Raw genomic sequence first — 14,615 nt, 5'->3', positions numbered from 1 at the left:
AATGATGATAAAACAGTTTCTGAACTTTTGGCACAAAAACATTTCAAATTTGTGAATTCAGTCTAATAATTATTTAGTCAACATGTTTAATTAATGTCAATGATGATAGGTATTGATAATTTCGATTCCAAATATCTTGAGAACCATTACTCGTAGCGATTTTTACTAAGAGACCTTTTTTACGTAAAAAACGTATATATATATATATATATATATATATATATATATACCTTTTCTCTATTCGTTGAATTACTGTTTCTTGTGCCGATGTTCTGTTTCTGATTTCCTCGTTTCTCACTCTTTGTAATCTGGACACTCTAGCGCTTCTACGTAAGTAATCCATCTCTACACCGCTTCCTGAGTGGATAAGTGTGAGATGGCCTTTCTTGAGAAGCTGATACATGTTTACGTATTAGGCAAACGGATTCAAATATAAATAAGGAAGGAAGAGTCAATATTTTTATTTTTTTAAAAAGTCCCGGCAATGAGTTCTGCTGTATAATCCCAGTGAATATCGAACAGCTCTCTTCTGGAGCCTGAAAATGCGGTCAAATTGAGTCGCACAACACATACCCCAGAATGGAAGGGCATACCTGAGGTGCGACTCAAAAAGTGCATAATAAACAGTTTTAGCCACTGACAAGTTAAGCTCCTTAGAAACAGACCTTAATGCAAAACAGGCAGAGCTCAATTTTTCCGACAAAGCTTCCATATGTATGTCCCATTTCAGAGAATTGTCCACAACAAGCCCTAAGAATTTTACAGATTTGACGACGTCAATGGTGGTGTTGTTAAGTACAAAAAGCTGCAACGAGTTTTTATACGACAAAGCTTTAGTTTTAGAAATGTTGAAACTTAGGAGGTTCGAATTGCACCAAGATTTAATGGTGATTAAGTCATTTGATATAATCCTATGAAGTGCCGTGATGTCCTTGTTGCTCCAACTGATGCTAGTGTCATCCGCAAAAAGACATATTTTGCCACTGATGTTTATGTTAGCAATGTCGTTAATAAAAAGAAGAAACAAAATAGGGCTTAGTACTGAGCCTTGTGGTACTCCACATTCTATTGGCTTGCTAGAAGACAACGTGGTATCCACCCTCACAAGTTGACTTCTGTTGCTCAGATATGACTTAAACCATTCGAGAGATGATCCCCTGAACCCATAGTGCTGCAGTTTATTAATTAAGATCTTATGATTTACACAATCGAACGCCTTAGAAAAATCACAGAAAATTGTTGCTGTAGAATGATGGTTGTTTAGGCTGGAGTAAACTTTATTAAGGAGGGAAAACATAGTGTCATTTGTGGAGTATTTTGTACTTAAACAGAAAAGATACCAGCCTTCTTTTTAACCAACCTTTCAAAAACTCCGCCATTGTTTTGAGAGAGAGAGAGTTGCATCTTTTAAAACTGAATTACTAATTATTCTCACCGAAGGACCAGTCGCTTTAATTAAACTTCTCTCGTACCGCCACTTCTAGTGCCTCTCTTAATTCATAAGAGTTTTGTAAACCTTATTGTTAACCATACGGCATAAAAAAATTTTAAAATGAATATGTCAGGTGATCGAGGAAGCCCATGCAATTGGTCCACCTCTTCCTATCCCGAGTTTGCATAATATTGAACCATTCTATTGATGCGCGAGTATCTACAAGCTTTTCTTCATTTGAAAATTCATATTTACAATTTTGTTTATTTTAATTTACAAAGTTTGGATGTGACAGCTTCACATTTCTGAGAGCAACGAACGATTGAACTTGTTTCCATGGCTAACTAAGTGAAATTGTTTAAAAATGATAAGAATTGACTATAACTCTATAACATATTATAGCTTATATTACTAAAAAGCTTAAAAAATCTCGCTTTTTATGAAGTCATGGCCAACTATGGTTTCCATTTAAAAAAAGATATGTTTGTATCATATGTCAAAAATGACAGGCTTTAGAAAAAAGCGGAGGACACAATCTCATTAAGGATGTGATTATCTTCAACTTTTATCTGGAAACTTTGTGTCTAAAATAGATTATAATGGAATTAGGGACAATTTTTAAAATAGCCGAAATTTGTTATTTTCGAAATATCTAGCAAGCCATGAACTTTTTCAAAAATCTGAAAGGCGCATATTTAAGACCCCACAAAACTGCAATCCTTTCCCCATTTAACCGACTCTCTATCTCCAGTAGTTTCCGAGATACCCATAGAGAACATCGTAGGAAACTCATTCTGTATATTCAGGGAATTTCCATACACGTTTCCCTGAAATTAGCATCTCAATTTATATTTCTCTATATCCTGCAGTACATCATAACTGTTAAAATCAATTCAGATTTCATAGTGGCCAATAACCTTTTTCCGATTTTTAAACGGTTTTCTTTAGCTCGACCCGTACGGTATTTATTTATTTGTTTGGATCAAAATTAGAAATTGAAATTTAAGTACCTTCCTGTTGTCAGATTGATCTGAAATTTGGTACACACCTTTAGTTCCGATGACAATACAATATAGTAATATCAATAACATTGTAAATCTAAGATGGCCGCCGGTACAAAAATGGCGGATTTATATTTTTCCACAACCCCCTCAATATGGGTATCAAATGAAAGGGCTACACTAGTAGAATACTGTGATTATGACAAAATTTAAAATCCAAGATAGACGTCGTTACAAAATGGCGTATTAGGTGAGGGCATGAGTAGTCGTGTCCAGAACAGTTGTGTCCAAGATTGTGTGACGTTAGAGGGACAGATAAAAAAAATAGGTGTGTGTGTGTGATTAGATGTACCTACGTAGTTAGCGGTAGCTTTACAACCCAAGTTAAGGTAATAGGTTAAAACGTACTGAGGACTGTATGGCATTAGGGTGGCTAAAAATGTAATGTCGCAAGCGTTATCCCCTCAAGATTGGGCGCCTCTTGTTGTATATTATAGCCTTGCCCCTCTACTGAACCTCTGAGGGGGTCGTGCATAAAATGCAGGGCACCACAGTCGACCATGCAGTAGTGTATTTGGGCTCAAAATTGTTTGAGAAAGGGCAAGCATACGTGGCTCTAAGTCGAGTCAAGTCTCTGGGAGGGCTATGTATTGAGGAATTAGATTGTAATAAATTATCAGGTAAAAAACCATGTAATAATGATGCACTAAATGAATTAAATAGAATGAGGAATATTCGGTAGGCATTTCCGTTAAATACTAAAAACTAGAAAATAAAAAAATCGGTAAAAAAACTTTTAAGTTAAACGGTTTTATCTTATGTGCACTGAAAACTAGAAAATAATAATAACAATTAGGTATTTTGAACTTCTAGTTCAGAAATATTTTAGTACTAGGCGGAATAGCTTTTAGGCATATTAGAGCACTTTATAGGCATTATATAGCACTTTTAGGCATATTAGACTAAAATAAAAACGTGGGGCCCCTCTGAAATCCTACCTATGGCAAAGCAAATCTTTATACTTTGGTAGATCATGAGCTCGGCGTTCGCTGGTGAAGCCGCCACGGCTGGTTATTGACTGTCAAAATCTCCAGTTACGATTATAGTAAGTCGATGCAATCCACACTTAGTATAGAAGAAAGTATTACAGCAATAGTTAATGGGCCCCACGTTTTTATTTTAGTCTAATATGCCTAAAAGCTATTCTGCCTAGTACTAAAATATTTCTGAACTAGAAGTTCAAAATACCTAATTGTTATTATTATTTACATTTAAGGATAATATATCAAGTTGAAAAATTGACCTTCAAAATGCCAATTCTCAGTGGATTCCAAAGTAGGGAATGTAGTAAAACTTTAATTTTAAGCGAATAGTAATTTTAATTGCAGCTGTAAATGGATATAGAAAAGAAAACTAAACATTATTTCTGGGTTAGTGATTTGTATTAAAGAACAACGTGAAGAATTTAAACAAAACCTTTTGACATCAAATTTGAAACTGGGTATTCTGGAACTGGAACACATTCTTAGTACAAAATTATTTTTTCCTCAATAGTTTTGTCAAACTAAGGTTCTGATTAAAATCAAGAATTTCAGTACAGCGATAAAATAACCCATCTCGACTTTATAGGTCGGCGGTCAGCCATCGCTCTCCGATTCCCCACTTTTACGGTAAACGTTTCAGGTAAATTGCTCTTAGCGGTTTACGATTCACAAATTAAAAGGGAGCCTTTAAATACCAATTCTCCAATCTAGTTTTACGCGAGGAGCATTTTAAAATACCGCTTAAAATCGATACAGGAAGGTTTTCTACAAAAATCAGTCTTCAGGAAAGCACCAAAGAATTTGGAAAAATAAACTAGAAACTAAAAATGTCTGTACCTCTGTGGCGGATTTATCTCTTCAAAACAGTCCTATATTTTTTATTCCGCCACTTGCACTGAAATAAAATCTACAAAATAAAATACACTGACCGGTACGAAAAACGGGTAAAATTTTGATGTATGTTAAAGTTTAATATATTTTGTTCCAGTTGGCCGATTTTGATATTTTTGTAAGCAACTTGTAGCTAAATTATTTGACTTTTTAGTATCTCTTTCTAAATTAAAAATGAAGGTTTCTATCTGTCAATTATACGAGGGAAAACAAAATGTTGATATTTTGGTAAAAGTTTGAAACACTATGTGGAATATATTAATAAAGCAAGGATTCTAAAAATCATTTTATCATCTAGGTACATCTCTTCTCGAGAGTTTGTTTTTTGATTCATCGCAATAGCTTTATTTTTATTGGATATATTCGCTTTTGAATAAGAAAGTAACGATTTACAGCAATTTTAGCATTTATTTTGAATCCTCATAATCACACTTATAAAATAGTGTTTATTGTTTTTGTAATGTCACTGTCATTTAAAAGTCATATTATTATTGTTTATTGATGTTTATTATATTTTATTTAGATGATGTTTATAGATGTAAATTGTTTCTAGATTTAATTAGTTCATTTGGCTTTACAAGAAATTTTTGAAAAAACAACGGCAAGGGCGGAAAATTGCTTGTACAATATTTTTGTCAATTTTAAAAACGACCTATCCTTCAAAACAAGTGTATATGACCCTTTACTATCAGATCACTGCGCTACTGTTATAAATGTTAATTTTGTTTTAGAGGAAATGCAAAACTAAAGACATAAATTAGAATTTCATAGGCCATTATCAGTTGAAGGTCAAAATCGGGTTTTTCACCTGTTGGATGGTGAGGACTGGAGTTGCTTGGAAAACTCGGAGAGCGTGGAGTGGCAGTTCGGTGTATTTTATTCTAAACTCGTTGAGTATCTGAATATATCATTCCCTTTAGTCAAAAAGAGGGCCAATCAACGTAGTAGAATTTCTTGGTTTAATGATGAGCTGAAACGTATGCGTGACCATTTAAAATTTCTAACAGAATTAAAAAACAATTATAATTTCCCGGAAATCAATACTGAATCTCTGATCTGTCTTTTAGGAAAAAATACAAAGCAAAAATTACTTTTTGTAAAAAATAAGCAAACTCGAAATATATTAAAGACGCTGACAATATGGTGAAGGCTACATGGGATATAATAAATTCATACAGAAGTCCTATAAAATATACTGTGAGTACGAATGTTAGCGCAAATGATTTTAACGATTTTTTTTGTGAATATAACCGAAAATATATTGTAAAGTCTCTGAGCGTAGAAAATCGCACAGCGCTTGACTATATAACATAATTTTCTAATAAACCTTTAAATCTAAATTTTTCCTTTAGAGAGGTAACTTTCATAGAAACTCGAAACGCCGTAAATTCGTTAAAAAATAAGCATAGTAAAGATATTTATAACATGACCATTCCACTAGTAAAAAAAGTAATAAATTTATTAATATATCCTCTAACTAAATTATTTAATAGATGTATAAGAGACGGAATGTACCCCAGTTGTTTAAAAATTTCCAAAATCGTACCAGTATTTAAAAAAGATGATCCTGAAAGTGTGAATAATTATAGACCTATAGGCTTTAATACCCACACTTTCAAAAATTTTTGAATATTTATTGAAACACCAGTTGACACATTACTTTGAATCTAATAACTTGTTCATAGAGAATCAGTTTGGGTTTCGTAAAGGAAAATCTGCAACAATGGCTTGCATTCGTTTGATGGAAAATATAATTGAGGGTTTTGAGAGCGGTAACTATGTTGGTTCGGTCTTCTGTGACCTTACCAAGGCCTTTGATTGTGTTGATCACAACATACTTTGACAGAAAATTTCATATTATGGAGTAAATAACTTGAGTTCGAAATTATTGGCTGATTATATTGTAAACCGATCTCAACAAACATTAGCCAACGGTACGCTCTCTGATGTGAGTGTTGTAAAATATGGGGTTCCGCAAGGCTCAGTATTAGGACCCTTATTGTTTTTAATTTACATTAATGATTTACCCGTGGCCACACTTCAGAATAATATGATTTTGTTTGCCGATGACACTACTATCTTATGTGCTCGGAAATCCCCTGAAGAAATTCAAACTGATTTTGAATCGATTTTGCTAAATGTTGGTGACTGGTTTCAGGCAAACCGATTATGCCTAAATGACACTAAAACAGAAAGAGTTATTTTTTCTCTTAAAACAAAATATAAAATAGATTTCTGCAGTGTCCGATTTCTGGGAATAAAATTTGACACAAAACTGAGTTTTGGAAGTCACGTAGACTATGTGGCAGGGAAGGTTTCCATAAGCATGTATGCATTTCGGCGATTGGCTAAGTGTGTGGAGAGTGATGTGTTAGTAGCTGCCTATCATGCTCTCATTCACTCGGTGCTTACTTATGGAATACTTGTTTGGAGTCACTCAGCTCATGCTGACAGACTGTTTGGACTGTAAAGAAAAGCATTGAGAATTTTGTCAAATTTAAGTTATCAAGCCGATACAAAAAACGTCTACAAAAGAATTTGAATACTGACACTTCCATGTTGCTATATCCTCCAGTGTCTTTTATTTGTGAAGGATAACCTAGAACTATATACTACGCATGATGAACAACACAATTATGCAACCAGAAACAGAATGAATATAAAGCCTGTTCATTTTTCAAATTATCTCAAAATGTCAGAAATTTACCAAGACATCAATTTAAAACGACAATTAAAAGCTATCTTCTTGATATGGCTTATTTTAGTGTTGCTGATTTTTTAGAAAGCAGTGAAGGGTTATAGCGTGGTTATAGGTCAAAACATTTACATTGTGTATTGTTTTTTTGTGTACTTTAAATTACTGTTTGATAATTGTTGTGCTTATTTTATAATTTTGCATTTTACAAAATATGACTTTGTGAAAGGATACTTGTATCTATTAACATGCAATAAATAATTTGATTTGATTTGATGTTTACTCTAGTAGAAATTGTCTTAACTTCTGAAGTCTGGTTTAATTGATCATGGCAGAGACTTAAAACCATATCTGCTTGAGTAACTGCCTAACAGACAATAATATAATATGATTTTTCAAAGACTACTACAGAAATTATAATCACTATTTTATAGGTTTGTTGACTATAGGTCAGTAAGCGAGGATAAAAATAGGGTATTACCTCCGTATTCTTGACACCCGCACCAATTGATGTGAAATTTTAACAGTAGAGAAATATGTAAGAAACAAAAGTTACATAGTAGCGATGTGTGCTTTTACCCTGGGGGTGAGTGTCACCCCTTCTCGTGGGTGAAAAATAAATCACCCATTTTAATTGCAAAAATCAATAAAAGGATCAATTCTAAGCAAAAAATATTCTATAACATTTTTTCAGAAAATTAATATTTTCTGAGTTATTTAGGATTGAGAATGTTGATTTTTCATGTTAAAGCTGCATATTTTTCTGCAATTTTTTATAAATAACTCGAAAACCTTGCGTTTTATCGCAAAACTCATATAAAGCAAAAATCAATCTTTTAGAATAACGAATCGATTAGGTTTTTGCTGATTATCGTAGGTGTAATAATAGCCGAGTTATCATTCTGTAAAGGTGATTTTTTATTTTTCGAAAACTAAATTGCAAACCTTTTACGGCGAAAGAACACATTTTTCGAAGAAAATGAATATAACCGTTTTTAAAGTGCTTGAAAAGACCTTTTAAATGTTTTTTTAAAAAAGTTCATAACTCAAAAACTCGCGGAGTTATGATAAAAATAGGATGGTCACCTCATTTTTTCTGAAAAAAATCAACAACAAAATCTATGACCAAAATTATAAAAATAAAAACTAAGCGTAATATATGTCCAGTTGGCTATATTTAGGTACTAATAATGGGCTCTGCAAGTGAATCATTTAGATATTCCAAAAGCTTTACTTTTAATTTATATGAGTTTGGCGATAAACCGCCAGGCAGTAGAGTTATTTTTTTTAGAGTTATTTATAAAATATGGCAGAAAAATGTTGAATGAAAAATCAACATATTCAATCCTAAATAATTAAGAAAATATTAATTTTCTGAAAAAATTTTATAGAACATTTTTTGCTTAGAATTCATCCCTTTATAATTAATTAAATTAACTCCATTGTTAAAATTTCACGTCAATCGGTACAGGTGTTCAGAATTCGGACCCTAAAACCCTCGCTTACTGGCCTACTAGGATCAAAAGCAAGTACATTGTTTTAATGTAAAAAATAAGAAAAACTGTTAGTGTCTTCTTCAAAAGCGAATATCTCCAAAAAAATGAGGCTATTGAGATGAATTAAAACAAACTATGGAGGAAAGATACACCTAGATGATACAGTGATTTTTAAATTCCTTGTTTTGTTCACGTACTCCCCAGGGTGTCACAAACTTTCACCAAAATATCTACATTTTGTTTCCCCTCGTATAATTGACAGATGGCAACTTTGGTTTTTATTTTAGTAACAAATATTAATAAGGCTACAAATTGCTTAAGAAATCATCCAAATCAGCCCACTAGAACAAAATATATTAAACTTTAAAATACATCAAAATTTTAAGGTGCCCCTTTTTCGTGCTGGTGAGTGTAGTAGTAGCACGATTAGGTATCCTATAAGTATACAGAGAAAAATCTTGCCCCTAATTCGTGGTACGAAAATTGTTTTTTATGACGATGTGCAAACGAGTAAAATTTCCTGTGCGCAAAAATAAACTCGCCTAAAATAACAATAAACAGCGTAATAGAGAGATAGCGCTAAACCAAATAGCGTGCATGGACGTTAATAAGGCCAGGTGTTATTTCCTTTACGTGAGGTGGTATTAACACTCTTCATTTATAGTTATCGGATCGGAAAGAATTCTGTTCGCGTCGCGTCCGCTATTTAAACTTAACCTAACTTTGAATTTAAAACTTTGAAATTGTTTTGTTTACTAGGTACTTTAAAACTAAAGGGCTAAAGTGCTTATTTCCAGTGCTTTATTGTTCAACGTCTGCCAGTGGGTTTAGGGCAACAAGCAACAAATTCTCTTAGAAGGGCTAAGTCGTCATCTGCTGTAAACCTAAGCCTCTTTATAGGTTCTTTAATATTGGAAGAGGTGGAATCCATATTTTGGGCCATATTTATTTAATTAAAACTAATCCCAGCTACTTAAATATACCTAATACAACTAAAGTAATAATTCAAAATAATTCAAACATAACCTAAAATAAAAGATCTCGCCGGCCGGCCCCGGTTGTCAAATACTCGCACATGCCCATTTAAGCAATTTTTAAACGTTATTTAGAAATAGCGCTTGGTGTAATTGATCCGCAAATTACGTCAGCCGGTAATGTTATTAGCGGGTGTTGCGTTAAAAATTGACTCGCGCATATCGTAACCATGATAAGGTACGCGTAAATACTGCATGACGCTATTCGGTTTTCAGATAACTCTCTAATAACTGTGCCGGTCAGGCCCTGTGCACAATTTTACAGGCCATAAGTGGGCGTGCTAGGTGCCTAAACTAGTACCCTAACTAGAGCCCGATTCCGAAAATTGGAACCAGGAAAAACCATAAAGAAAAAACAAAGTTTATAATCTGTGGTAGTAGTAATGTTTTGTAAACAGCGCTGCGTTAAAAAACTAGAAATTACTTTATCTAACGAATTTATGTTCTAAAAACTTTACTAAGGAAATTTGTTTACAATTGTAGTTGTAGGTGCAAAAATACACTAAATATACTAAAAGCATTAATCAGTACTAAATAGATCACATATCCGAAATCCTTTATTTAAGTTATTACTAGGTCTAAGTTTATTTCTTTCAGAGTCCATTTCACTAGTCCGAAAAAGTAGCAAAATAAGCGTTCGGCACTTAACATTTCATGTAAAACTGGCTAGTTATTTTTACCACAAATGAAGAAGGAAATTAAAGATAAAGGATTATGCTATATCCGTATTGTCGCACATTTTTAGACAACTTCTTTATTTTTAAGATTTTGATGGTCAAACATCAACAAAATATTCCTTATGTTTGTACTAAACTTTTCTCGAAAATAAAGACATAATTTAAAATTCCGTTACAATACGGGAATAGACTGAAGTTTTGTGATTACAATCATATATAATTTATATGGTTTTATAACAAATTGCTCGCTATTTTATGGCAAACGCTGAAGCTCTGCAAATTTTAATCAAGCTTTAATCAAAGCACGTGTGTTTGAAATCTTGAATGTGGCTTAACATGACAGGATTGGGCTAAGCCTTAGGCAGATTTCTGAAATATAATATATATTTCCCTCGGCCACACACCCGCTTTACCCGACCCCTGAGAGCAACCCGAAAGTAGTCGGGTCGACAGTACGGCGACATAGCGTAAAGTAGGCGACAGTACGGCGTAATAGCCTCTTAATATATTTTCAGTAAGGTTTCTAGAATATTTCAGTTTTTGAGAATTTAAAGAACTATCGTAAAAATAGTTTAAATAGTCGGACTTCATTGTTAAACTGGGTAGGTATTCAGAATATTTATATTTCCATTTTATTGCGCAACGGTCAACTACTGCTCTCCGATTTCTTACTTTTACGGATAACGTTTTAGGTGAATGGCTTTTCATGGTTTATGTCTCACGAGTTAAAACCGGCCTTTAAAATGCCAATTCTCGAGTCTAGCTTTACGCCAGTAGAATTTAAAATTACGGCTTTAACTCAGTATAGGAAAGGTTTCTACCAGACATCTTTTTGAGGAGAGTTTTACACTCTGAAATAAAACAGGAAGGTCTAAGTAATATAAGTCTAATTAAATTGTTAACAACACAAAACCATTAACTTATTATCAAAATGTTAACAACACAAAACCATTAACTTAATTTTTAAAACATGTATATTACATTATACTTGTTTTAAAAAGCGTGACCCTCTCTAAAATTTATTACATGCGAATATGAAAGGGTCCATTGTGCTCATTGAAAATGTTTTTTTGTTATGGCAAAGCCATTTTTTTATAAAATTCTAAGCTGTTCAGTTATTACAACGCTGTTAGTTAATGGAATTTTAAATAATAAACCGAGTATCACATAAATATTTAATAGCTAACAAACCGCATGTTTAAGAATATTAACTGCTTTTCAAGCCGCGTACACACTTAGCGAACGCATACGTTCGACCAAATCCGCACACATGCGGTGATTTTGTTTGAAGTACTCTTATCGCTGTTCGCTGTTACGTACACACTTAGTGAACGCATCATACATCTGTTTGCGTGCGGTAGTATTCCCCTTGAAGTACCGCCAAGTCAGCGAACGAAACCGCACGCAAACGTATGCGTTCGTTGCTACGTACACATTTCCCGAATTCGTTCGTTCTAAGCCACGCGGATTTACAGTGCCATACGTGTGCGTCATCGGTGTTTCACAAGTACACGGGATCTACAGTTTATCACCGAATACGAACGGCACTATTTGAGAGGCTGTACAAGGCAAATATATTCAAGGTGATTTGTTATTGAGGTAGTACCTCTCGCACTCATTACTGCTTGCGCTACGGCCGGCCACCAAGAAAGAATATTTATTATATTTATACAGTATTTGAAAATAAGACTGTGTAGTTCTTCAAAAACAAAACAAATTATTACTGGTAAAAATCTCTGAACCCCATCGAACTGCAAAAATATTGAATAGTTTATCCAATATCTACATTGGAGCTAGTTATACAGGAGAGCTTGAAAATACATAATTCGCTCAAAAGCATTTTTTTGGCATAATTTCTTTATATCTGTATTTTTCCATATTTAATAAACTTAATTCGTTTTTTATTAAATGCTTCTAAAGTGTCTTTAAAAAAGATACATAAAATTATCTATTTCAGTACTATTATTACCTAATTATTTTGTATTTAATTGGGCTTATAATATATTTAAGTCCAATTTAAACAGTATGCCAATTAAAATTTAATTCTGCGATTATTTATTTGGTTTCTAGAAATAGGCAAAGATTTGACATTTTCTGTATCAATTCCGGGGGTAAAAGATGTTAAAGATTTTGACTCACTGCATTCGAATAATAACACAGAAGAGGATAATATAATACAATGAATGGTATGGAGGCAGTATTGTCATTGCAGTAATGGATGTGCCGTAATTACTATAAAGCTGAATGTACTTCTATATTGTTGCTTAAAAGGGTTCCTTCATTGACACAGATGAATCTTTTATTAAGCTATTGTTGTAGTATTAGGCAAAGAAAAATAATCATGAAATAAAAGACACAATGTTCAAGCTTAATACGGGGTGCTAGATGGAGCTAACGTAGTAGCAAAAAGTTATTATATTTCATATTTTGTATTGTTTATAGCGGGATTCGGAAATTGAAATAATATACAGGGTGTGCCAAAAAAAAGAAAACATCAATTTAACACAGCGATACTGTGCATGAAATTTGAAGGATGTAATCTAAAAAAAGTGGCCGGCCGTGGCTCCAGCTGTAGTGTATCGAATTTCTGTGCGAGCGGTACTGGGTTCGATCCCCAGTCAGTACAATCGCTTTATTTATTTAAATAATAAAATGTATTTATCTAAACAGAGCGATTAGCGAGTTGCCACCTCAATGGAAAGTACAAAAATACTCTAATACCATAGAGTATACTGAGTGGTTTTTGAACTATGACCATTTATAATATTACATTTTCTACACACTTAAAAAATCTCTAAATTATGAAATAGTAAATTCAATATATAGTAAACGCCACGAATGTTTGGGAGTGATTCATCGCTTGATGAAGTTAGAATCGACACGCGCGCTATCATTTTTACATTAAAAACGTTAATTTTTACCGCAGACGTAGGTTTTTAAAGGCCCGGTCTAATCATCTGCCTGCGCTCCCCCTACTTATTCTAAAATGTTAGCGTGAATGACACAGACGATACTATATAGCATTTCTTTGATTGATTCGTTTTTGTGCGTCAGTCCATTGGTGTGCTTGCAGTGCGACCAATGGGGCATTCCAGTTTATATTTATAATCAAATACAGTTAAAACAACAAATAACAACAGATTATATATTGATTATTATATGACTTGAAACACCACGGCACTGTAATTAAGTTTTATGTGACCTTGAACAGATTAGTTCATATGGTAGCGACCGATGAATCACTCCCAAACATTCGCGGCGTTTACTATACCTATTTTTTCTAATTGGGAAGTTTAGGATGACTTAAAGATTTATATTTTTTTCAGAACCTCAAAAATCAAATTATGACGACAAATGTATGGGTTGAACAGGTATGTATAAGACTACAGAAATGAATGAATTGTTTTCATTTTTGCAACTAAATAGTCGGCCGACTGAAAATTGCCTGTCAGCCTGTCAAAATATATGGTTAATATTTGTTTGTTATTATTTTCTTTATTTAATAATATTATTTTTATATATTATATGAAATTAACCTTATATATTACAGGCAATTTTCAGTCGGCCAACTATTTAGTTGCAAAAAGAAAAACAATATATTCTTATGGAGCCGATCGATCCACTATTTGATTGCATATGAGCGGGGTTCCATACGAATACATTGATTACAAATCTGTAAATAAATAGTCGGCCGACTAAAAATTGCCTGTTAGTGCATAGCTTTATGTTTAAGAGCTCGAACACACTGACGACCAGATCGCACCGGCCAGGCCGCTGCTACCTCTAAAACCATTAAATCAAATGATACCGCGCACACTAACGTCCTGGCCGTCCGTTGGTCGTTGTGACCAGTAGACTGCACTAAAATACTATTACTTTCTGCCCCTTGTTGCCGGTTTTCTTCCAAATTAATAATTTTTCAGATGAAAGCCCTCAAATTCAACGCACAATATTTCATTTTTTATAAGATATAGTGTTTTAGTGTAGTTTTTACACACGTGCAGAAAATCCAAAGAAATAGTATACAGACTGGATTAAAGGGAAACTTAAGTATAGTGAATTTTATATGACATCATTTTTATATGACATATTCTATTTATGGTTGGTATGATACCTGTTATTATACCTTCGAGTTTCGATGTTAAAAGATAAAAAAATCACATTTAAAGTTTTACTACAACCACTTGTTTTTTTTTATTAAATTAATTTTTTTAGTTGTATTGTAGTCATGTACAAGGAGAACAACTGTATTTTAAATATTATATTTAATTTAACGTTTTTCAAACAAGGTCCATTAGACTATATTTCTACTAAGTACATTATTTAAAAAAAAAGAGTAAAATTAA

General features: G+C 33.1%; 1 protein-coding gene across 2 annotated transcripts in view; it reads left to right on the top strand.

Moving 5' to 3' along the window:
* The window catches only part of LOC115876917 (acetylcholine receptor subunit alpha-like), a 110,297-nt gene that overhangs the window by 59,076 nt on the left and 36,606 nt on the right, over window positions 1–14,615 (top strand). For both annotated transcript variants that reach the window (XM_030892965.1, XM_030892966.1), the window contains exon 4: window positions 13,596–13,640. In XM_030892965.1, the coding sequence (XP_030748825.1) occupies window positions 13,596–13,640 (45 nt within the window). The remainder of the gene's footprint in view (window positions 1–13,595; window positions 13,641–14,615) is intronic.

Source organism: Sitophilus oryzae, unplaced genomic scaffold (genome assembly GCF_002938485.1).
Source record: "Sitophilus oryzae breed Bouriz unplaced genomic scaffold, Soryzae_2.0 scaffold_1440_pilon_pilon, whole genome shotgun sequence".
Lineage (NCBI taxonomy): Eukaryota > Metazoa > Arthropoda > Insecta > Coleoptera > Curculionidae > Sitophilus > Sitophilus oryzae.
This window is presented reverse-complemented; position numbering and strand designations above follow the sequence as displayed.